Source organism: Rhinolophus ferrumequinum, chromosome 7 (genome assembly GCF_004115265.2).
Source record: "Rhinolophus ferrumequinum isolate MPI-CBG mRhiFer1 chromosome 7, mRhiFer1_v1.p, whole genome shotgun sequence".
NCBI lineage: Eukaryota > Metazoa > Chordata > Mammalia > Chiroptera > Rhinolophidae > Rhinolophus > Rhinolophus ferrumequinum.
Genome location: NC_046290.1, coordinates 75,008,186 through 75,031,523, shown reverse-complemented (window position 1 = coordinate 75,031,523; position 23,338 = coordinate 75,008,186). Strand labels below are relative to the sequence as shown.

The 23,338-nt window shown below is 37.2% G+C and overlaps 1 protein-coding gene across 1 annotated transcript in view; it reads right to left on the bottom strand.

Moving 5' to 3' along the window:
* Nucleotides 1-11,610, bottom strand: part of WDR36 (WD repeat domain 36) — a 38,209-nt gene extending 26,599 nt beyond the window's left edge. The window contains exons 1-9 of the mRNA XM_033110993.1: nucleotides 11,217-11,610; nucleotides 9,368-9,395; nucleotides 8,132-8,232; nucleotides 6,642-6,759; nucleotides 4,330-4,462; nucleotides 2,803-2,857; nucleotides 1,311-1,443; nucleotides 856-1,031; nucleotides 400-520 (exon numbers count right to left, since the gene is read on the bottom strand). Of these exons, the coding sequence (XP_032966884.1) occupies nucleotides 400-520; nucleotides 856-1,031; nucleotides 1,311-1,443; nucleotides 2,803-2,857; nucleotides 4,330-4,462; nucleotides 6,642-6,759; nucleotides 8,132-8,232; nucleotides 9,368-9,395; nucleotides 11,217-11,378 (1,027 nt within the window). The 5' untranslated portion in view covers nucleotides 11,379-11,610. The remainder of the gene's footprint in view (nucleotides 1-399; nucleotides 521-855; nucleotides 1,032-1,310; nucleotides 1,444-2,802; nucleotides 2,858-4,329; nucleotides 4,463-6,641; nucleotides 6,760-8,131; nucleotides 8,233-9,367; nucleotides 9,396-11,216) is intronic.
* Nucleotides 11,611-23,338: the final 11,728 nt, after the last annotated feature.

Sequence of the window (23,338 nt, the reverse complement as noted above, 5' to 3'; positions counted from 1 at the left end):
TTGGGACACTTTAAAAGGAGAGTCATATTGCAACTACATTCTTCATTACAGTATTCAACTGTGCACAGAATTCTATTTATTAAGAACAAAGAATAAAATGAGGTACTAATAATTCTCAGCATATTATTAGAATAAGCGAGGGCTACATTTTCAGAATCTGACCATGCTGAGGATTAGTAAATAGAATGACACTCCAAATGAAGATATCACCTACACTGCTTCCTGAAGTATTAAAAAAGAATGTCCTCATTTTTCTTCATCTCATTTTACCTACATTTCCAAGTCACTCAAAGGGACATTTGAATCTAAAAATATGTAAATACCAAAACTTATTAAGTATTAAGCACCCTGCTCTCAATAACTGCTGGAATTAACTAATAGCATGAAGCAGAAACTCACTTGCGCTAAGAATTTGTTGTCCGTTTTGTCCATAATACCTAATTTTGGTGAGAGGAGCACTATGTCCCATTCTGAATCTCAAAAGCCGTCCTTCACCTGTGGGACCATCAAATATCCATATCTGCCAAGAAATACAAAGGTAAGGTTCTTCCACCATGTGTTAAGTACTCTGCAAGAAGTCAAATCACCTTCGACATAAATCAACTGGCACTGGGGAATGCTTCCCATGCCACTGACACTGGAGTGGGGCTGCAGGAGAGAGAAACTATAACTCTGTCTCACCTCATTGCAATCATGTAAACTCCTGTTTTTTTTTTTTTTCAATCTATACCAGTATCTTACTTATCCCACATTCCTTCCATCTTTTAGGTTCCAGACTAATATATTAAAGCAGGCTTGTAATAATACAAGGGTAGGACAGATGAGTCAGGAAGATGACAACGATAATCATAATACCCGGAGAGCATTGTCAGCACCATTTGTGACAAGAAGTGGCTCTCTATGGAGAAATGTCAGTCCGGCGATTGCTGTAGAATGTGCATTTCTCATTTGATTGATTAATTTTTTGTCTTCAAGATCCCAGAGTCCAATATGGCCACATGGGCTTCCAGCTGCCATTACTGGATGACCGTCTGTTATTAAAATAAAATACATTAACGAAAACATGCACCATAAAACAACTACATAATTCTTTTCTCCACCTTTTTAATCAATGAAGTTCGAATAAACTATACACCAAGAATCTATCCATAGTCTTTTGGCTCTTCATACCCCAGTATTTCATCCATTACAGTATTTCATTCATTTCTATTAGATTAAATTACAAGAAAACATCTATTAAGAAAATTTCTATGAGCTTCTAAGTAATGCATTTTAAGTGTTCTTAACTCTTATCAATAATTAAGACTTACCTGTACGAAATGAAATCGAAGTAATAGGTCCCCAGTCTTGACGAAACTTCATTAATGTTTCATCAAACTTAATGTTGTGAATGATAACCTGACCCGACATAAGACCAACAGCAATCACATCCACAGCTGGTGCCTGAAAATTAAATTATTCACTATTTTCAGAGCTTTAACAATCCTGATTATATGCATCATTACTTATGCGTAATTAAAAGAACTTATGGAATATCTTCCTGAAGGTGGCACAAAAAGGCAGTAAGTATTATTATTATGGCATACTTTGGATTTAGCATGGAAATATTTAGGAATGATTTTTCTAAGTTACTTCCCAGCTTCAAATCTGGTAGTCACCAGCACTTCCCCACCCCCAAAACAGCCAACTTGGTAAGAAAACAGCCATAATAGAAAAGGAAGCTCACATGTAAAATCACTATAGATCACTGACTGGATGGAAACAAACAAAAAGAGACAACTCCTAGAAAACATATAAAAGCTCACCATATGCATGGCAACATAAAAGGCCAACTACAAAGGAAGTGAAGAATTGTTTACTCAAGGAAAAGAAGGAAAACCTACAAAACAGGTTAAAAGGCAAAGAAGTTTTACAATTAGTCTAATAGCCTATGATTATAATCTTCATTTTATACAACAGTCTTACATACAGTCTCTATATTAATTTCCTCTATTATGCAGAGAAGATCAATGTCCCATACTATTATAGAATGGAATCAAGCCAAACATTTTATCAATTGGCCATCATGTGACTACTATGCATAAGAGCCTGTGTAGAATCTGTGGATACTAAAACAAGTATATTCCTTGCTTTCAAGGAACCTAATCATCTGATACCTTTGGGGTCTTCTGTGCAGGCAAAAGCAGAGCAAGGTTTATAGTAATAACAAAGGATAAAGGAATGCATGTGAATTGGGCAGGAATAAGTAATGGATATTTAGAAAGACCAATGTACATTAGCTGCATACGTCCAATTACGTATAAGATTATCTGCAGACAGACTTTCACTCATTCATACGTGTTCTGCAGATGCATAAAAACAAAAAGCAGTTATTTCTTGAAGAGTCCAGCATTTAATGAAATATTAAGATTTTGGCCCCAATTATTTCAAGCCATAAATATCAACATCCTGACAAATGTCTCTGTACGACCTACAACCTCCCTGCTTCACTGAACAATTCATCTCCACTCTGCACAAGGCACTGGACTACATGCTTGCAAAATGACTAGTAAACATGGTTCCACAGCAACTACAGGTTTGGAGCCTAATTCCAGGCAAAGCAATTTCTACCAAGTTTACAGTCAAAGGTTTTATTACTTGCTTTCAATTACATTTCCAAAACACAATTTTTAGGGTAATATTTACAAAGATAAACTAGTCTATATATTTTGTCTTTAAGTCCAAACATATGATCGACCCCTGAAGCTGAAAGATTCTACTACTAACTTTGTTTCTTCTTTGACTTGACAGAAAAATACTAACCTGCTGAAGAGCTGTCACTCCAACTTTCCATCCTGGAAATGTATATAGAAGTTTACTACAAGAAGAAAAATAGTTGAAAGCTATTTTTTGGAGGAAAATAAAATCAACTACATATTAAAAAGTTAAAAGATAACAGGTGTGATATTTATTAAGTTCTTACTCTGTCCCACACTATTCTAAATATTATACATATATATACGCTTATTTAATAATCCTCGAAACAATCCCATGAGGTAGACATTTTCCAGATAAAGAAACTAAGTAACTTAAATATGTGAAATAAGTAAGCTAAGCTCAGATGACTAATAATTTACAGAGCCTAGAGACGACAATTCTAGATCTCACGCTGCTAATAACTACTATACTATGCCACCCACTTCTTTAAGAAAATACAGGGGAAAAAAATACATGAGTAAAAACCATTTTAGATTACAGACAACAGAAAACAATATTAGAATATAGGCAGATCTCATTTTTCACTGCATTGGGTTTCTACAAACATAGCATAAAGGGAATACATTAGAACTACAATACTGCTCGTATATTACGTAACTGTTATAGGACACTAGTGGTGCTGTCAAATTTCAGAATCAAGCCATGAATGATAAGTCAGTCCATGGAGAGCAAAACGAGATCTCTGAAACTGTTATACTGATAATCAATAAAGCACTAAATCATCTATTAAATTCTGTAACTGGGCACAGATTAGTTCACTCAATGATTACCCATGGGATACTTAACGTACAATAAAGAGTGTAAATATCACATAAAGAGCCTAAAGAGATAACCATAGGGGCAGAGCCAATTATCTCAGTCATTATCCCTGAGCCTAGCACAGAGTAGGTGGTCAATAATATTTGTTAAATTGAACAGAAACACTAATTTAAAACTAAAAACCAGGATAAACATTAAATCTTTGAGAATCTTATTTTCTCTCTTGAATTTTTAAGGAATTTGGAAAGACAATTTGGATAGTCAAATATTTTTGTTTCTCTTTTTAATGCTATACAAACAAGTCTTGGCTACCCCTTTTTTCTCTGGATAAATATTCAAATAACAGGTCGAGTTACTTAAAATCACTTATCTAGCCCTCTAGCTATACCAATATTATAGTAGATGTCCATCATGTTTATGGTTGATGATAAAATACTTTAACTCTGAAAAACCATTCCTATATGTTATCACTAAATGAATACTGATTTGCTTTGCCTTTTTTTACCTTGGTTTATCGAAAACTAGAAGCTGCCCAGTGACAATCTAATAATTATTTTCTGATCTTATGTGACTTTATTAGCGCCTTCTCTACAGCTATATGGATTTTTTACAGTGAGTAGGGCCATCAGTGTATACTTTTCAATGGGCATTTATGAAGCTGAGTAACCATTCCAAAAACATGTATATTTATTGAAAGCCCTTTAAGTAAATATATAAAGGCAGGGAGAACTGAGAGGCTTAAGTATGCATTATGCAGCAGCAGATGAGAATATGGTAGGAGCAATCCATGTTGTGTTCTGAAAAAGTACTTACTTGGACTTTACATTCCACAACTGTAGGCTTCCTTGTTCACTGCCAAGAAGAATTTTATTCAAGTAGGTACTTGGATGCAAAATTGCAGAAATTTTAAATACTGATTTATCGAAAGTCAATTGCAGGTATTCTTCTACAAAAGTAAGTTATAAATAGCATGTAATTATTTTTTTATAAAATAGTTCAAAATATTTTTCATATACCCACATATTTAACACTTAAAATCCACCACATCAAAGATTTACGTACTAATATAAATCAAAGACTCACATATGAACCTATAAACATTCCTTGAGAAATTTTAAAAATGTGTTGAAGGACAATTTATAAATATAATTTAGACTTAAAAATTTTCTAAAAGTTCTAATATCAATATTAAAAATTTCACTCACCGCTGAATTGATTTACAGAAATGAAAAATAAAGACAAAAAAATATGAAACCAGCAATCGGCCTTATTATTTTTATAATTAGATCAAGAGGTGATTGAATATTCCACGTGAAGTGTTTGCTCTGAGCTCTTGCAGGGTGAGAAGGGCCAAATATCTAAAAAGCTTGATGGGCCACTCAAAGATGTGAAAAGTAGAGGCAAATCTTAATGAAACTAAGAACAGTGCCTCTCACACATTTCCGCAGAACCTCTTATGGAGGAGAGTAAAAGAACTTACAGCCCTGTGCAGTGGGATATAGCACAGCCTGCTGCAAGATCAAAACATTTTTTGAAATCTTACATATGTTTAAAATTCCTATGTGTGAAGTTTGTTTTCTACTTCACACAGTTCCTTCTATGATGAAAACAATTTTTCACTAAATTTCCCAATAAATTTGAGTATCAAAGAAGGTACATTTCACTTTATCTTTAGTTTCACATACTATCTGGCACAATGCTACACACTCCTAGGGGTATGTATAATCCAGTTTAAAAAGCATAGACACAGGTGAAATTATACCAAGTTTACTTTAAACACTATTTTCAAAGATTTGTCTTTATTCGAAATTAGCAGTTTTACTTAAAATCATTATAAAGAGCTCCCTGAAAACACTGGTTCAATGTGTTGCTGTTAGCAAAAAGCTGGGTACCAGCATCAATAGAAAGTCTGCTAGATTCTAAAATCACATTCTCTAACTTTACAAAAGGCCTTTTAACAGCGAGGGACTACTTTTGGAATTCTGTTCCCCCTACTTGAGCAGACAAAGAAGAGAGTAACTAATTTGAATAATACATGGAATAACTCCCAGGAGAGCAATCTCTAGAATTTCTACTAAAAGGAAACATACTGCATCAAACAATGAGTTAATTAAGAGATAATATAACATAAAAACGTAAACAGATTAAAAAACTTAAAAGCTTTGGGCGGCCGGATGGTTCAGTTGGTTAGAGCGTGAGCTCTGGACAACAGGGTTGCCAGTTCGATTCCCATATGGGCCAGTGAGCTGCGCCCTCCATAACTAGAATGAAGACAATGAGCTGCTGCTGAGCTTCCTGAGGGGCAGCCTGATGGCTCAGTTGGTTAGAACATGAGCTCTTAACAAGGTTGCCGGTTCAATTCCCGCATGGGATGGTGGACTGCGCCCCCTGCAATTAAGATTGAAAACGGCAATTGGACTTGGAGCTGAGCTGTACCCTCCACAACTAGACTGAAGGACAACGACTTGACTTGGAGCTGATGGAACCATGGAAAAACACACTGTTCTCCAATAAAAAAATTAAAAAACAAAACAAAACAAAAAACATAAAAGCTTTAATTCATGAAAGATCCTGTCTTTTACTGAGGAAACTGGGAATAGTCTGGTGATACATTCCTAACCTTTGAAGATAACATAGTCGCATAAACATAGCTCATTGCATACATGCCACTGTACAAGTGTATCACTGTTAAAGGATATTGACTCATCCTTAGAAAAAAGGATGTATATTTTTCTTCATATCACAGGATCTTCAAGTTTACTATTATAATCTCCTTTACTAGGAGTTGAAAATACAAACCAAGAATTAACAAGTGTAAATATATACCAAAATACACTCCAGAGAAAATAATATGTCATTCAACTGGAGAACTGTAATAGAAAATGTACTAGTTGAGATAAACACATTTAACAGGTTATAAATAGCTCAACTAGCTGATTAAAATTGCTTATCCATTTTTACTTAGAACCTTTTTTCCTATACATGTTAAAGATTCTTTCTTAATTTTTTGTTTTTTACTGCTTATATTCGAAACCTCTGGTGTTAAAGTTATGCTTACATAGGTTTTTAATTTTAACTACAAACATACCACCCCAAGATAAAGCAACAAATTGGTTAATTCTTACCTTCTGAGTATATGTGCCATATAATAAGAATGCTGTCAATATCAACAGAGATAATGTGATCCCCAAAGGGTTGCAAAAGACGGATTTCTGCCTTATGACCCTTAAAGGTATGTACTACCTATAATGTCAAAGTTCAAAAGAATTTCATATTATTAATCATTCATCATGTAATTTTATATTAACCAAAAAAAAATGCTAATTCTGAAGATGTTCATATTAAGAAATGTGGTCCAACTTTTGATTATCCAAGGTTAAATTGACAAATAGCAAGGAAGCAGGCATTTTCACCTGCTCCCCAAGCCAGTCCAATAATAAGGAAACATGAATTAGGAATACAGAAATGAGACCTCAGAGACTCAGCCTCCCAACTGAGCTTAGGGAGGAGGCATGCACACACCTGGCATCCACATCCCAATTCAACTAGCATAACTCCATGCATCCTAGAAAAGTGTTATATTCTAGAAGGCTAATCTCTAGTGACTCCACCACCAGCTGGGTTCCAGATGAGATGAGGGAGGCAAGGTAGGAGCTGTAAGGTATTTCTTTCCTACAGCTTTCTGTTTTAGGGAAGAAGTACTCCATTCCTTAGTAACTACAGCCCCTTCTTCACAGTTTCAGCTCTCGCCAGGTTCCAAGAACTTATTTCTTCTCCGTGACCATTTGGCCCTAACGGTGGAAACAGCTTCCTATAGTTGATAGACTCTGATGCCCTCCCACATCTACCAGGGAAAATTACAAACTGCAATACTTAGCAAAACAAAAACCAGACACTTTTCCTGACTCTAAAAATTCAAACAACTGCCATTAAAGAGCTCCACAGGTAAGTTGCTGTCCTCTGCCCCACACAGTGATAATGGAGGACATTAGGAACAAATGTCAGTCCAAGTCGAACCTTGACAAGTACACTGATTCGATCACTTGGCTATCTAGGCATCCCGACTGTCATTTTCCCTTTCATTCTGGACCACTAAAGCCAGGTCATCAAGTTGTCCCAGGACAAACTTAGAAACCAACAGGTAGCTAAGACAAGAAATGATTCTTCCTTAGCAGTAGAGAAAACAAAGAATCTAGGTTTCTCAATTTAGGGAACAAGCACTTGGTTTTTAGAAAAGGAGTCATGGGCTGAGTTGTTCATAAAAAAAAAAAAAAAAGCCAATTCACATAAAGCAGTAGTGCAAATATGAATCTCCCAGGAAAGCATTTTCAAAATACACAGAACTAAATCCTATCTCAATTAAATATACAAAGTGGAAAGTTACAGAGAGAAGACTCAACTGGGCAAGAAAATTTTGAAGATGCCCAAATAATTCTGACATTAACCCCTGGGAAAGAAAACGATACTAAAGTTTTAACTAATTTTAAGAATTTGATGAAATTAACTTTCTCTTCCTCCAGAAAACTGTATATACGCGTCCTCTATGTTAAAAAAAAAAAAAATCAACTACTAACTGCAAAAAACAAACAAATAAAAATAGTTCAGTGACACAAACCTCTTTATTTCGAGCAAATGCAGAGAACACATTCCCATAAGCAGCAAAGACTAGCCTCCCATCAGCTGCCATACAGCAGATATCCTGTGGAACAGAGTTACCTAAGAAAAAAGAAATATAAAAGAAGTAAGACTTTTTAAGATCTTTGATCAGATAGAAACCTCAAGTATACATATCACATTTTTCATGGTTTCATACACACACACACACACACACACACACATATACACATATATATCAAACGAAAGCTGAGAATTAGAGTATAAAATTTTGACTTTAATGTTATTTTAGACATCTAATAACTATCAGACTGAGACTATGGAACCACCCTAACCTTACCTAAGAGAATTAATGTCTAGTATTTGCAGACATAGAGACATAATTCTAAAGAAATGAAGCGTTTTGAGGTTACTTGGGGAAAATTCTCACTTACTACCTCACTTAAAGTTCTAGCAGATGGTCATGCATGTGAATGCCTTCAGGAACATCAAGTTCACTAATAACTGCAGGAAAAATTTTTAAAACTAAATAAACCTAGAACCCTGTATAACTCTATACCATAGAGTACCCTCAAAAAAAAAAAATGTCACGATATTCTACATGCTGACCCTTAAAATGAACAATATGGTTTCCACTCAGTCTTCTCCAAGGTAATTATGCCTATCACATCTAAGCATTGTTTATACATGATTTCTTGAGTCCTCTCTCACTAGTATAATCAACTTTTAAAAAATGTTTTTAAAGAGTTTTATTGGGGAACAGTGTGTATTTCCAGGACTTTATTGGGGAACAGTGTGTTTTTCCCAGGACCCATCAGCTCCGAGTCAAGTTATTGTCCTTGCAATCTTAATTGTGAAGGGCGCAGCTCAGCTCTAACTCCAGTCGTGCGGGGAGATGAACCGGCAACTTTGTTGTTGAGAGCACTGAATCTAATAATCAGGGAATTTTTTTAAATCAAATTAAAGGACATTCTAAAAAAGAACTAGCCTAGATAGTCTTCAATAATGTTAATGTTGTAATATGCAAAGCTTGACAAACTATTCCACATTAAAGAAAACTAAAAAGATATCACATATTAACTGAATGTAACACATGATCCTGATCTAGAGTTTTTGTTTGTTTGCTTGTTGCTATGTATCAAATATACGCATTGGATTCCTTTTATTTTCTGTAAGTCTTAAATTTACGTCAAAATTTTATAAACATGCATAAATTCAGGATAAAGTCTACACTTACTTACTGCGACCAGACTAAGTTTCTGAACCTGTTTTAAAAAAAGAAAAAAAAAAAGATTAAATTTTCATTAACAAAAACAATTATAATAATGTAACACTTGAAGATTAAGATACAAGCTCATACATAAATTTGCTATGCTGTCCTTCCTAAAAAGACAGATTCTAATTTTCATTATTAATAAAGCTTACAGTTTCATTGATTTCATCAGGGGTGGTGATGGAAGGTGCAGGTGAACATTTTCTATAATGGGCCATACAGTAATTATTTTAGGGCTTTACAGGCTATGTGGTCTTTGTTGCAAATACTCAACTGCTAATGTACCACGAGAGCAGCCATATATGATACATAAACATATGTGTATTCCAATAAACAATCTATGAGAAAAGAAGTTTGATTTTTATACAATTCTCATATGTCATTAAATACTGTTTTTTAAATTTTTTTCTCCAATCATTTAAAAATTTCAAAACTGCCCATCTCCGAAGCACAGAGTTCAGAGAGGTGTAAATGGGAATTCAAACACTAGAGATGCAAGAGTGCTAAGATTGAAAGGGCCCTTAGAGATCAATTAAATATCCTGGTTCTTAAATGAGAGTAGATGTCTTCATCCCATGCCAAAATTTGATTATACTGTATTCTACTACTGTGCAAATTTTACTTGAAGTTGTTATGACCTATTACAATAAACACAAACATACATGGAAAATAATGAAAATGCCATGGGTCATATAAAAACAAATGGTGAGCACGACTGGCTTGTAGGCTGTAGTTTGCTGACTCCAATCAATTGTTACTGATCCAACCGTGTAGCCTTGAGAAAGTTACTTTGATCTTGCTGAGCCTCAAATTCCTCATCTACAAAATAAGGATTAAAATAGATACCTACTTTAGGGGATTATTATGAGGCTTCAATGAATAAAATTTGTGTGAAACAGGGTGCAGCCAGTCATACAGTAACTGCTCAAAAAATGTTGGCTACTATCACCACCATCTCCACCTTGGGCATGGCCCTCACTTTCCTCTTCCACTAACTCTGCGGCTACCAACAACCAGTTCGTTCATCTTGCTAATAACCTGCTTGATTTTCACAATCCTTCAAGCAATACAACGTTATAGCACCGTTTCCAGAAAACGTGCTTAATTAACACTTGCTATTATCACCCTCATCATCAAGAAAAGGTCTGTTTTCACAGCGAAAACATTCATTTGGAGAAGACAAAAGAAACAAGTAAACAACAAAAGACGATTTCAACGATTGGTGAGATATGATGAGATATTAAAGGAGAAAAGCCCATCACTAACAAGCAGGAAGGGTGCTACATAAGGGTGCTGTGAAACAATGATGTGTATGTACCTTGCAAAGAATTGCTGCAAGGTTTGCAGTAAATGGCACCATGACAGACCCTCAACACTGGTAGAATATAGATGCCGGGGAATTTTAGGGAAATTAGTTTGCTATCAATACGGACAGTCCCCTAAAATATAATGAATCTCAACCCCATCAGTTCTTCCAATATATTCTTTCACATTAAGAATGCGGGGGGGCGAGGGACTTGTCTTAATCACATTTACATCTTCAAAGGAACTTCAATAGATATTTACTGAACCAATTTATTGCCACAGAACAGAAATGTTCTCTAGTATTCTCCCCTAGTCAGACTGCCTCTGAAACTCGCCCCAAGCGTGGATGTGATGCTTAGGCGAAATAGGGCAAGAAGGGGTTAAGGGAGAGAAAGGCAGGAAGAGAAGCCTTGGTAGGTGGAAGGGAAGGATCGGGATCACCCCAGAACTGAGCTGGCGGCCCAGGAGGGTGATTCCCGGGATGCTCGCGAAGGAAGAAGGCACTCACGTCATAGGTGTGGAAGCTCTTGCCCACGCAGGTCGTCACATAGAATCGGCGCTTCAGCGCACTGAACCGCACCACGTGTGGAATGTCGTTGCTGAAAAGCCCCAAAGCCCGGAACCCTGCGAACAGCGCGCTGGCCGTGCGGCCTCCCGCATCCTGCTCCATCGCTGCGCGGCTCCCGGTTACCCTGGACTCCTCCAGTACCGGTGCAAACCGCGTACCCGACCTTTCCGCGCGTCTCGTGGAGGAAAGCTCTGCTTGGGCAGAAGACTCACAGTCGCTTCCGGTGTCAGCTGCCAACCGCGTGAGCGGAGACTTTCCTCAGTGCAACTAAGAAAGAGCTCCCTCCGGAGCTTGCCGGCGAGGCTCGACTTCGGTTCCGCGGGCTACAGTCTCCAGCACTTCATTGGTGCTCCTGAACACTGGTAGGACTGGAAGAAATTGGTCTCTTTCCTGTGGGAACTTGGGGGAAGAGAGCGACAAGAGAAGCGCGAAGTCCAAGAAGATGAACGGGAGACCAAAGTCGTAACCCAAAAGGATTCAGGTTAAACGTGTAAAACCATGAGACTATGAAGAAATTTGAACACTGACTGGATATTTGATGACACAAATTATTGTTAATTTTTATGTGACAGTAGTGTTGTGACTATGTTTTTAAAGGTCCTTATTGTTTAGAGATACATCCCGACATATTTACACATAAAATGATATATCTGGGGATTTGCTTTCAAAATAATCGGGGATGAAGTGCAGGGTTTAGATGAAACAAGACTGATAATTGTTGAATCTCAGGAGTGGGTATGTGAGAATTCAGAATACTATCCTGATGCTTCCAATAAAATTTAAATTCTTTATAATAAAAAGATTTTTGTTTGCCTTCTACTGAGTTTATTTACAGTAAAAATGAATGGAATATTAATGGATTATTAATTTTTCCCTCTGAGTTACAGATGTATGTACAACCTAGATAAACATTTTTAAGAATTTTCTAAATTGTGTATAATGCAGATGTTGCTTTTATAATCAGAAGCAAAGACATCTGCATCTATTGGCAATTTTTGGGGAGAGAACTTAAAAGTTTCCTGACCAGGACTTTACAGTTCACAAAGCCTTTGACACCCATTATCTTAATATAATCCTCAAATTAAGGCCATGAGGAGTTTAGGGCAAAAATTATATTACTGTTTTACAAATGAGGAAATTGGATCATTAGGGTTAAGTGATTTGTCCAAAGTTCCAAGATTATTTAGTGCCAACATCCAGGCAAACACAAGGCTTAGAAAGGGAGGAGAAAGGGAGATCACTGAAGGGCAGCGATCATATTTTCAAGACCAAACCTTGGGCCATATGATAGGTGTGAATTCACATTAAATAAGGAACGTGAGTGAGGTTTCTGGAGATTACCTAATGTCAATCAATTAACACTAGTGTAGCAATTTGAATTTAGGCCTGTCTGACAATCAGATTTATGTTCTTTGACCTCCATCTGGACAGTGAGACAAAATTTCTGAAATTAGAACTGTCATAGAAAATCTAGTAAACATGCATGTTAACCATTATGCTGTGATCTTTTAAAGGGAGGATGTTATGGGCTGACTGTGAGTTGTCCAGTTTTAACAGTTGGCCAGAGTTTATTTCTCCTTACCAGTTGCTTCCCTGAGTTACTTGCTATTCAGCTGCCAGCAAATAATGTGAATGTGTAGTCGGAGAAAAGGAACTAGCTTTTACTCTTTTTATTTGGTGATGTCCCCAAGGATGCCAGTTATCAAGTCAGAATAAAAGAAAAAGTGGATGTAGTAGCTCGTTGACAAAGGATCCTTTTCAATTTGATTCAGTGCATTGGGGCATCACAATATTCTGGTAAATTAAATATATAGCTATGTCATGTTATCATTTCTGACTTTTTAAAAAGGGTTAAATATGAATGTTTCTCAGTAGATTATATAATAAAGATCATTTCTTTTTGGTTACTGTCTACATGTATTGTGATCACCGGCTTTCAAATGGCCCTCAATGATTCTTACCTCGTGGTATTCATGCCTGTCTGTAGTCCCCTCTCACACTGAGTAGGGTGCCATGTATAACCAGGCAAGATTATAAAAAAAAACAACATTGAAGTTTTGACTTGCTCCTTCTTGAGTCATTTGCTCTTCAGGAAGTCAACCACTATGTTGGGAAGATACTCAAGCAGTCCTATGGAGTTTTTCACATGGCAAGGAACGGAGGGCCTTCTGGCAACCACCGGCACTACCTTGCTAGACATGTGAGTAAAACACCTTGAAAGCAGATCCTCCAGCCCTAGTCAGGTCTTCACATGACTGCAGCTGACATCTTGACTGCATCCTCATGAAAGATTCTGAGCCAGAACCACCCTATTAAGCCACTCCTGAATCTCAACTTTATAATTATAAATGTTTATTGCTGTTTTAGGCCACTACGTTTTGAGGTAATTAATACATAACCAATACACATTAATACATAATGTATTTATGATTATCTTGCTAATCAAATTTTAAAATGCTTACATTTAGTTCTATTGTATTGACAGAAGCATGTCAGAAACCCAGGGAAATGTCAAGGTCTTTCTTGTTCATCCCCTTAATTCGGAGATGAGTTAACTAGTATGGACTACAACTGTGCAACTCGGTGATAGAAGAGCAGGTACCACATGTCAGTTCTCCTCATTCTCAATCCAAGACTCTCCACTTTGAGTTGTTCATTCTGGCTGCCCCATTTTTGCTGTGTAGTGGAAGATGTATGACAGCACATCTGTCACTGGTTCAGTAGTGCCACTAGAGCACACATTGCACCGAGATATTGTTAACCAGAGTAGAAATAAAGAGATTTGCTAAATAAGTCAGATCTATCTTTTCCACAGATAAGCATGTACATTTCACTAAAATGTTGTCGTGGCAATTCTGATTTGGAGTTTGGAGACTATAGGAAATGCTTGTTTTAGCCAGCCTCCTTGAGAAATGTCTTTTAAATGTTGCAGCTAGAGAAAACTCTTTAATAGCAAACTATTTGTTTCTACTCTTTTTCATGTAAATCCTCCTCTTTTTCACGTATTAAATGCTATTCTTTCAAAGTAATAAAGAATTTAATCTGCTTCACAGTTTTGCCTGTGGCCAGGTCTGGACTGGCTGTTTCCCTAATCACCTACTTTGATAACACTTTCCTAACCACAGTCAGTCCTAAGAGTTATCAACCCAGTTGCTGCCATTATTAAAGTTTAACGAGGAAATGAATGGTATTCAATGATTTTCCCAATACTCAGAACAAATTTTACCTGGTTAAATAACAGCAAATAAAACAGTTCTTCAATAGTACCCAGGCTAACACTTAGCCTGAAAGAAGCATCAGCTCCCTGGAAAGAGTATCCTTAGGTTTGTTATCACTTCAGGTACCCACACAACATTATCCTTTCCTGTAGTCGGGGTAGAGAAATTCTCTTTGTTTTAAAGATCCTTTTACTTCCTTTTTCAATTACACTGGGAACTCAAAGTTGAAGTACTCCGCTGTAATGAGCTGGGATAATAGGACATGCAGGCTAACAGCATCCGATGACGATATTATGAAATACCATTCAATGTTCTGCTGTTGTCTTGAGGAATTTTGTTTGACTCGAGTGCCAGAAATACAGGCCCCCCCAAAGATCTGTAAAAGGTAGCTCCCAAGGCCTATTCCTTTTCATATAACAGCTTTTCCTAAGTACTCCATGCAGTCTTTTCCCTGAGTAGAATATCTGGTATGAGACTAGACCCATAAAGGCCCACTGACATTAAGGTTATTACTTTTCTTTCATCCTCATTTAAAAAAAAAATTATGCTACATTGATGGTAATAAAGACTTTCTTCTCCATTCATTACCAGACCTTCCTGACAGCAAGGGACTATGGGTAGAAGGGGAAAAAGGAAAGAATTAATGGGAAAAAGGAAAGAATTAATGGAAAAAATTAATCTGTAAATTACCATGAAAGTTCTTACCTTGAAGTAGATCTTTATAAAAGAATTATCTGGAAGGAAGGCGTTGGCATGTTTTGTTATCAATATAATTTGAGCACATTTCAGGTACATAATAAACACAAAATGAAGATGTTATGATTAGAGGTGTCCACCAACCTGGAGAATTAGGAACAGTTGTGAGGCCATAATTTCCCAGCTTCTCTCATTGGTACAGAATCAGCAGCCACTGTTGCAAAAACGGTCTCCCCAGAAGCAATACCTGATCATCAAAGACCTCTCCAAAACTAAAAATTTATAAGGAATAATGTGTTCTGGTAGTTCTCTTCCTTATCTCTTTTTTAATCGTCTTGCTTATAGGCCATATAAAACTATATGTATAGGTCAGTTTAGAATTCCAAATAACTGAATACATGGTTGGATATGACTAAACTATTGTCACTGGGGTTGGTCAATATGCAAAAGAATCGCTGAGGACCTACAAACCAATACTCTGATTCAGCAGAACAGGGGCAGACGAATAGGAATCTACATTTAAATAAACTTCCCAGGTGATTTTAATGCCGGTGGTCTGCAAGTCACTTTGCGACCTTTTGACCGTTAAGGAAATGGCTGGCATAGTGATGCTGTCAATACTGGAAATGGATGAGCTCATGGAATGTGTGCCGCCGGTACCTGTTATCAGGATTTCAAATTCTCTGGCACCAGTTGAGAAACGGCACCACTGAAATAACAATCTTGCATGATGGAAAACCTCAGTCACATATGATCCTGAACTCATTACATTCACTCTGAAGTCTTCAGGCAAGTTCCAGGGAGAGAAATAACTGAATCTCACTTAAGAATTATTTACAGCCATTTAAAATAAGAGCAATGATGCTATTCTTGTTCTTTTGTGGAGACTAGGGTTTATTTTCTAGAGAAATGAACCCTAAGTAATCCAGATTCGGAAAGCATGCACAGAGGGTTGTTGCAGCTGAGACTGGAAGATGAAGTGAACATCACACACTGACTAGTGGGTCTCCTAATTCCTTTCACGTCACGCTCCCAGCACATATACCAACCTTCAAGCACATAAACACTTTCAAATAGAAGATTGCAGGAACACTAAGGAAAACTGAACCGTCCCAGAGAAAAGACCTATAGCTGCTGCCATTGGTGACCTTGCACTGAAAATGTCTTTTGTCACCTGAGTGACCTAACATTTCATTCAAGAAGTATTTATTTAACATTAATGAATACCAGACACTTCTAGAGTGTATTGTCAAAATAAAAATAAATATACAAGACATACAAATAATTAGGACAGACATATAAAAACTTGCCCTCATGAAATCTGTGTTCTATAAAAGAGAGACAGAAAATAAAAAAAAAAAGAAGTAAACAATAGCTCTGAAAGACGTTGATAAGGGTGAGGGGGGAAAAGGCATAGTGAGGAGTAGAAAGTATGAGAACTGCTATTTTAAATATTTCCAGGGAAATTCTCACTGAAAGATGAACTTTGACTTAAGTAGTTTCAATAAATGCCTCGGTTCTCAGTCCAAAGATAGGAGAATTTCTCAGCAAAAGATAAATAAATGAGATACATTGTTCTTCTAGTTTTCTTCTTTGGAAGATAGGAGTAGGAAAAAAATGAAACATGGATAAATAAACATACAAGAAAATATTAGCAGACCAAACATGCTTTTATGAAGTTATTGTAAATGTCTTCAAGCAGTTAAAATACTTAGTTCGGGTCAAGCCAAACCTCAACTATTTATAATTTACTGTACACAGACTATATACAAATATCATAAGTATGTCTCTCTAACTTAGAATTTAAGGTAGAGAATAGCAAAACAAATAAAAAGCAATTTTATATTAATCAAAGTCACAGTTTAGGATGAAGATTTAATCTCCATAAACCTTTATGCGTTCAGTGATAGCACAAAAATAAATAAAAAGCTGATAGGTGTTTATGGGCAACCTAAGGAACACAAGCATCATAAAAAGCTTTAACATTTGATTCTGAATTGTAAAGAAGATAAGCAAGAATTTGGAGCATTTGAATAAAAATATTGACTTAAGATAGCTATCATGGTCTGGCCAGGTGGCTCAGGTGGTTGGAGCCCTGAGCTCCTAATGCCGAGGTCACCGGTTCGATTCCCACATGGGTCAATGAGCTGCGCCCTCTACAGCTAAGAGTGTGAACAACTGCTCTCCCTGGAGCTGGACTGCCATGAGCAACTGGAGGCCCGCGTGAGCTGCGGTGGGCTGCTGTGTGCTACCATGTGCTGCCATGAGCAGCCGGTGGCCAGTGTGAGTGGCCAGTAGCCATCGTAAGCGGCGAGCAGCCAGCGAGAGACATGCTGTGAGCTGCTGTGAGGGGCCGACCAATGACCGGTGACCAACTGCCTGGGGGGGGAGTGCAAGGCTCATAAGGCCAGCATGGGCCAGGGAGCTGGGTCCTACACAACTAGACTGAAAAAACAATAGCTTGAACTGGAGTGGGAGGCTGGGGAAGCAGAAGGAGGAAAAAAGAGCTATCACGTTAGAGAATATGTATGTGTTAAATGCCTTTGAACAGTTATAAAAATTGATTAAGTAGAAGGTAATTTAAAAAATCCAGATATATTTTATAAAGTTTCAGGAAATTGTGGCAGCAAAAAACAAAAACAACCCTACATAATGAGAGTAAGATCTTTTGGAGGAGGGATTTTTCAAATTTACATTTCCCCATATCTTCTCCTCTGATAAGCATTGAGTCCCATACTTGTTGCTATTATTTTTCTTCTTTCCACATTTAATTAGATATATGGCTAGATCTCTTAAACATTGAAAAGGACTTGATCACTCGGAAGCAGGGCCCAGTTGGGCCTCCTGTAGTAGAGGTCTCACCATATCCTCGGCCTTGCCTTTCCTTGACCTAAAGCTTAGTAATAGATCATTCCCCTGCAGCTTGAGCTCAAAATGTCCCCTGCCCCAGTTCCCTGTTTTAGAAAATTACCCTGAAACTTATAACTCATATCCCCATGCTTGCTGATCACACACAATCTTTATGGCCCAGGATTCTTTCCAGGTTACTGTCATCGCTGCTCCTAGGTTGATGAGCACATTGAAGAGCCACATCACCAGAGGGAAGACTCCATGCAGACCCCACGGTACCGGTACCGTCACGTATCCTCTGGAGGAAGACCCATTTTCCTTTAAATATCCCAGGCTGGTCTGAGAATGTTAAGGCACTTTTTGGAGGTGTTAACCCGATGCCTTCTCAGACCACCGGTGCTCTGATAATAAACACTTATTGTATGACTCAATTCCTGTGTTGGTCCATTGGCTGAGAAGTGCAGGCTGCACGAGCCCCAGACTCGTTTGGCCTCTGATTTCAGCTCCACCATCTGTGTTGTTAATCCTCCAAATAGGCCATCCAACTGTATAGTCAGGGAGCATGGATGGCTTCATACAGTACTCTATAAATACTGGTGGAGGGTAGTGGGGTTGGTCAGAAAATTTTGTTGGCAATTTTGCCCAGAAGTATTCTTAATTATAGAAAGAAAAGAATAAACGTGATACCATTTTATTTATCATGTAGCATACTTACATTGCTTCTCTGACTTATTCAAGGATATTTTAAAGGAGATTTTAAAAGACACATACAATGTAACATGATAGCAAAAAGTAAAAGTAGAGTTAAGGTAGAGAAAGACAAAAGACAAGATGTCAGGGAGAATAAAATGGAAACAGGATCGAAAGTAAACAAGTACACAGGCTTCTTTCTTTACCAAAACCAAAGAAAGAAAACATCAATTGAAACTGAATTTTGAGAGACAGCTTTGACTCTTATGACGTATTTTATCTAAGTTGGTTATCTTTACAGGAAATAAACTTGAATATGGTGTTAAATCTATGTGTTTGAGCCTGTCTGGAAATCAATTTCCCGGTTCTTAAACAGAGTGCCTCAGGGAAAACAGGAGAAAAATCACTAAAAACAATGTCCCAACAATATAACTTTGCATTGTGAAATACTTGGTCCCTTCAAAACACTTGTCTGGAAGATAGGTTAATATATTTCTCAGACACTTTTTAGGACTTTTTAATATTGTTAAATATTAGATATATTTAAAAATTCAATGTCCACTTAATTCTATCAATTTCTGTTTCTTTCCTTCCACTAACAGAAAAGTGTTTCTATGTAAAAACTTATAATTTTTGCTCTATAAAATGTACGCATCAAAGGTGCAAAATTACCATAGGTTTCCTGTTTTACTTTACTACGTAGACATTTTTGCATTTTGTTAATATTTTTTCCCTGGATTATGAAAATAAGTGATGTAGTATTATGGTAATTTAAATATCTTTCTACTTTGATCTAGAATATATAATTGATGATTGCAGTTCTCTGAGGTGATTTAATATGTGTAAATAGAAAATAATTAGAAGCAAACTAAATGCGGTCCCAGGTGCGCTAGTTTTATTTAGTAGGAAAGAGAGTATGTGAGAGGTACAAATAATCTACTTGCATTTGCAGACACTCCCATTAATAGAAATGCAGGCACATAGGTCATGTTGTGATTCTTACAGAACATCTAATGAATGTAGGGTATATGCAGGTAGTGTCCTATATTGAGTAAAGATCCTCATATGGGGACCAAGGCTTCCCAGAGGGAAGAGAATTAGGTAGAGGAATGATCTACCTCTAGATCAGGGGTGTCCAAACTGCGGCCCGCGGGCCAACTTGGGCCCGCAATCCATTTTTTATTGGCCCGCAGCAAATTCCCAAAATATATTTAGTTTACTTAAATAAACCAGATGAGGCAATATGTACTTCTCCTCGAGTGAGTGGCCCGGCTGTTTGTGTATTTTACCGCACATGGCCCTTGGTGAAAAACGTTGAAAACAGTTTGGACACCCTTGCTCTAGATCATTAGAATTAGGTAGAGGCAGACAACCTGCCAGGCACTGAACAAGGTAAATAAATTGATAGCGGCAACACAGCTGACACTGACTGAGTGGTGTGTGCTGAACCAGCATACCCGTGTGGCCCAAGTGTGTGCCAGTGGTATTGATATGGTGGTGATTCTTCATGAGGCAGTCAGGGAGCACTCTATGGATTGACTTTGCCTTGTCCCAAACTATGTGGAAGGGCTTCAAAACACAGATGTGGTTGTAAGAAGATGGACATCTGAGTCAAAAGAGAAAGGCAGTGTAGCACAATAGAAAGAACACTGAATTAGGTGCTGCCTTTTATCTACACAACTTGAGTGGTTCAGATGCCTCCTGAAGGGGAAAAAAGGAACAAGGTTAAATGTTATCAGGAGCCTTGGATTGAAATAGTACTCTGAGGTCTGCGGTCAAAAGCAGACAGTAGGGGCTCTACAGAGGAATTATCATAAAGGGAAGGGGAGTCTGGGCAGATAATTAGATCTAAGAAGTGCCTTAGAATGCTGGAGGCGGCTGAGTCTACTACATTGGGTAGTAGAGAGAGGCTCCACCTCTCAGGAGTCAGGTGCCCTAGCAAGATGTAGGTTTGGGGAACAATCTCTGAGCATGTGAAAATGACCTAAAATAGTGGTGACCTTAGAACCCAGGATCAAAGTTCAACATACAGAATAATCTCTTAACCTTATTGTTTTATTTCCACGTGCTTTTCATTTACGAAAAAAAAAATGTAGCACCCTAATAAAATTTGGACCAAGTGACTGATATAACAAGTAAAAATGTACACGACCCTCTTTATACTTGACAGTGATGAAAGGTCTTACTAATTATATCTAATGAGCAGAGACCTGCATAGATAATCTCTTGGTTTTCTTCCAGTTCTAAAATGTTGTATTTTATTATGAAGATGAGAATAACTTCTCAACTAATTTGAACATTTGACCCACATATTCCTGAACAAGAACATCTTGATTTATTTCATACTACTTGGCACAAAAGAGCCTTGAACACTGGAATAACAGGACAATTAAAGAGCAAATGCTAACAGAATGATCGCTTGTTATTTGCTTCTTGACATGTTGTACTTACTTGAAGTTTCACTTTTACCCTGGATTTCTCAATAGCAATGCACATTCTTAAGATGTTTGGGACATGCCTTGACAGTGACCAAGATGCTGATTATCTGTAAATATTTATTCAAATTCAAACAGAGAGAAGAAGAGCTTCTTACTACACTATTTGCTTATTTATTACATTTATTTTATTTTATTTTAATATTTTAGTGGATAAGCATCATGATGGTGGAGGTTTTTTTCTTGTTTTGTTCATTCGTACATAATCAGCACCCAGAACAGTATTTACCCCCAAGTTATTCTGCAAAATTTCATATCCAAGATACCTGTTCCAAACACAATCTAAATTCATTTGCAATATAATTTGAAATCCCTTGCCATTCCTCTCCCCGTAAGAATCATAGTCAGCAGAAGGGAGAATGGAAGGGGAGGGAGCAGGGCCATAAAAGTGCATCCATGAGCACATTCTAGAAAAGTAGCATCTTAACTATAATATCCAAGGTAATAATACATTGACATGAGACTTTGCTGATCTTTCCTTCTGCAATGTCCAATCTCCCATTAATGCTATCCACTGTATTTTTCATGTCACACATTGTAGTTTTCACCTCTAGAAGTTGGATTTGAGTCTCCTTTATATCTTTCATGTCTCAGTTTAACTTTATGGACCTATTGAAGCTTTTATAAAAATTTCTTTAACGTCCTTGCCTGCTCATTTTAACTTCTGTTATTTATTGATGAGTTTCACTTTTTTCTCCTCATCATGGGTTGTTTTCACCATTTCTTCATGTATGACAATCTTTAATTGTATGCCAACACATTATGAGTGTTATCTTGTTGGATATTTTTTATTTCTATACATATTCCTGAGGTTTGTTATGAAATGCAGTAAGTTACTTATAAACAATTTGATTCTTTCAAGTCTCTCTTTGAAGATTTGTTAGGTGAGATCACGGCAGCACGTAAGCTTGGACCAGTTATTTTCCATTATTGAGATAAGACTCTTCTCAGTACCCTTCCCAATGCCTAATGAATGGAAAATTTCCATGTCTGGCTGGTGGGAACAGGCAAACTTCCTGGCCCTGAGTGAGCACTAGGCACTCTTGTCTCTAATCTTTCAGATGCTTCTTGCCTCAGTCTTGGGTAGTTTTCTCACAGGCATGGGTTGGTCAGAACTCTGCCAAATACTCTAGGGGTGTCCTCTACAGATCTCAGGGTTTCTTTCTCTGTGTAATTCCCTTTACCTAGGTACTGTCCTGTAAACTCTACTGCTTTGGTCTCACTGGACTCTCAGCCCTATCTCCTCAACTCAGATAGTTTGCTGGCTCTGCCGGAGTCCCCTCCCTGCGCTGTGGTTAGGAAACACTTTCAAGCCAGTAAACTGGGTTCACCTCATTTGTTTCCCTTCTTTTAGGATTACTGTCCTTCATTACCTGGTGTCCAATATTATGAAAACCACTGTTCTATATATTTTGTGGGTTATTTTCCTCCTTGGGTGTGTTTGTGTGTGTGTGTGTGTGTGTGTGTGTGCGCGCGCGCATGTGTGTGTTAGGGTGGGGGAAGGTCATTCCAAGTAGGAAGGTAAATCCAGAACTTGTTACTCCATCTTGGCCAGAAACAAAAACTCTCAATCACAAATTTCAAGTACAAAATTGCCAAGCTGTCAAAATTGTGTGATTAACTTTTCAGCCTTCTTTCCATTGCTACAAAGCAGTCCTAGACAGAAAGCTAAAAACTGAAAGGAGATTTACCACATGAGCATACTCCCTGACTTTTTGTTTCATTCTTCCATAATTGACAGGCGCTTAAAGTAAAAAAAAAAGAGAGAGACTTGATTTAGTAATTAGAATGTTACCAGTCCAAGATGGTGAATAAATACTTCAGTCTTCATTCCAAATAAATAAATACATGAATGAATAATTGAATGGAGATTTACCAGACTCTGTAACAGCCCTTATTTCTCATCTTTGTAATGAAATAGGCATTTGAATAGCTAAATTTAAAGCATTTTTCTTCTGTTTGCTGGGTGCTTTGTATTTATTCTGTACTTTAATTCTCATAATAATCCTTCAGTGTAGACAGCATAATCCTTATTTCAGAAGTGTAGAACCTGAGACTCAAGAAAGTTAATGAGCTATTATCCTCACGTGTAAACTATTATTCTTATGTCTAG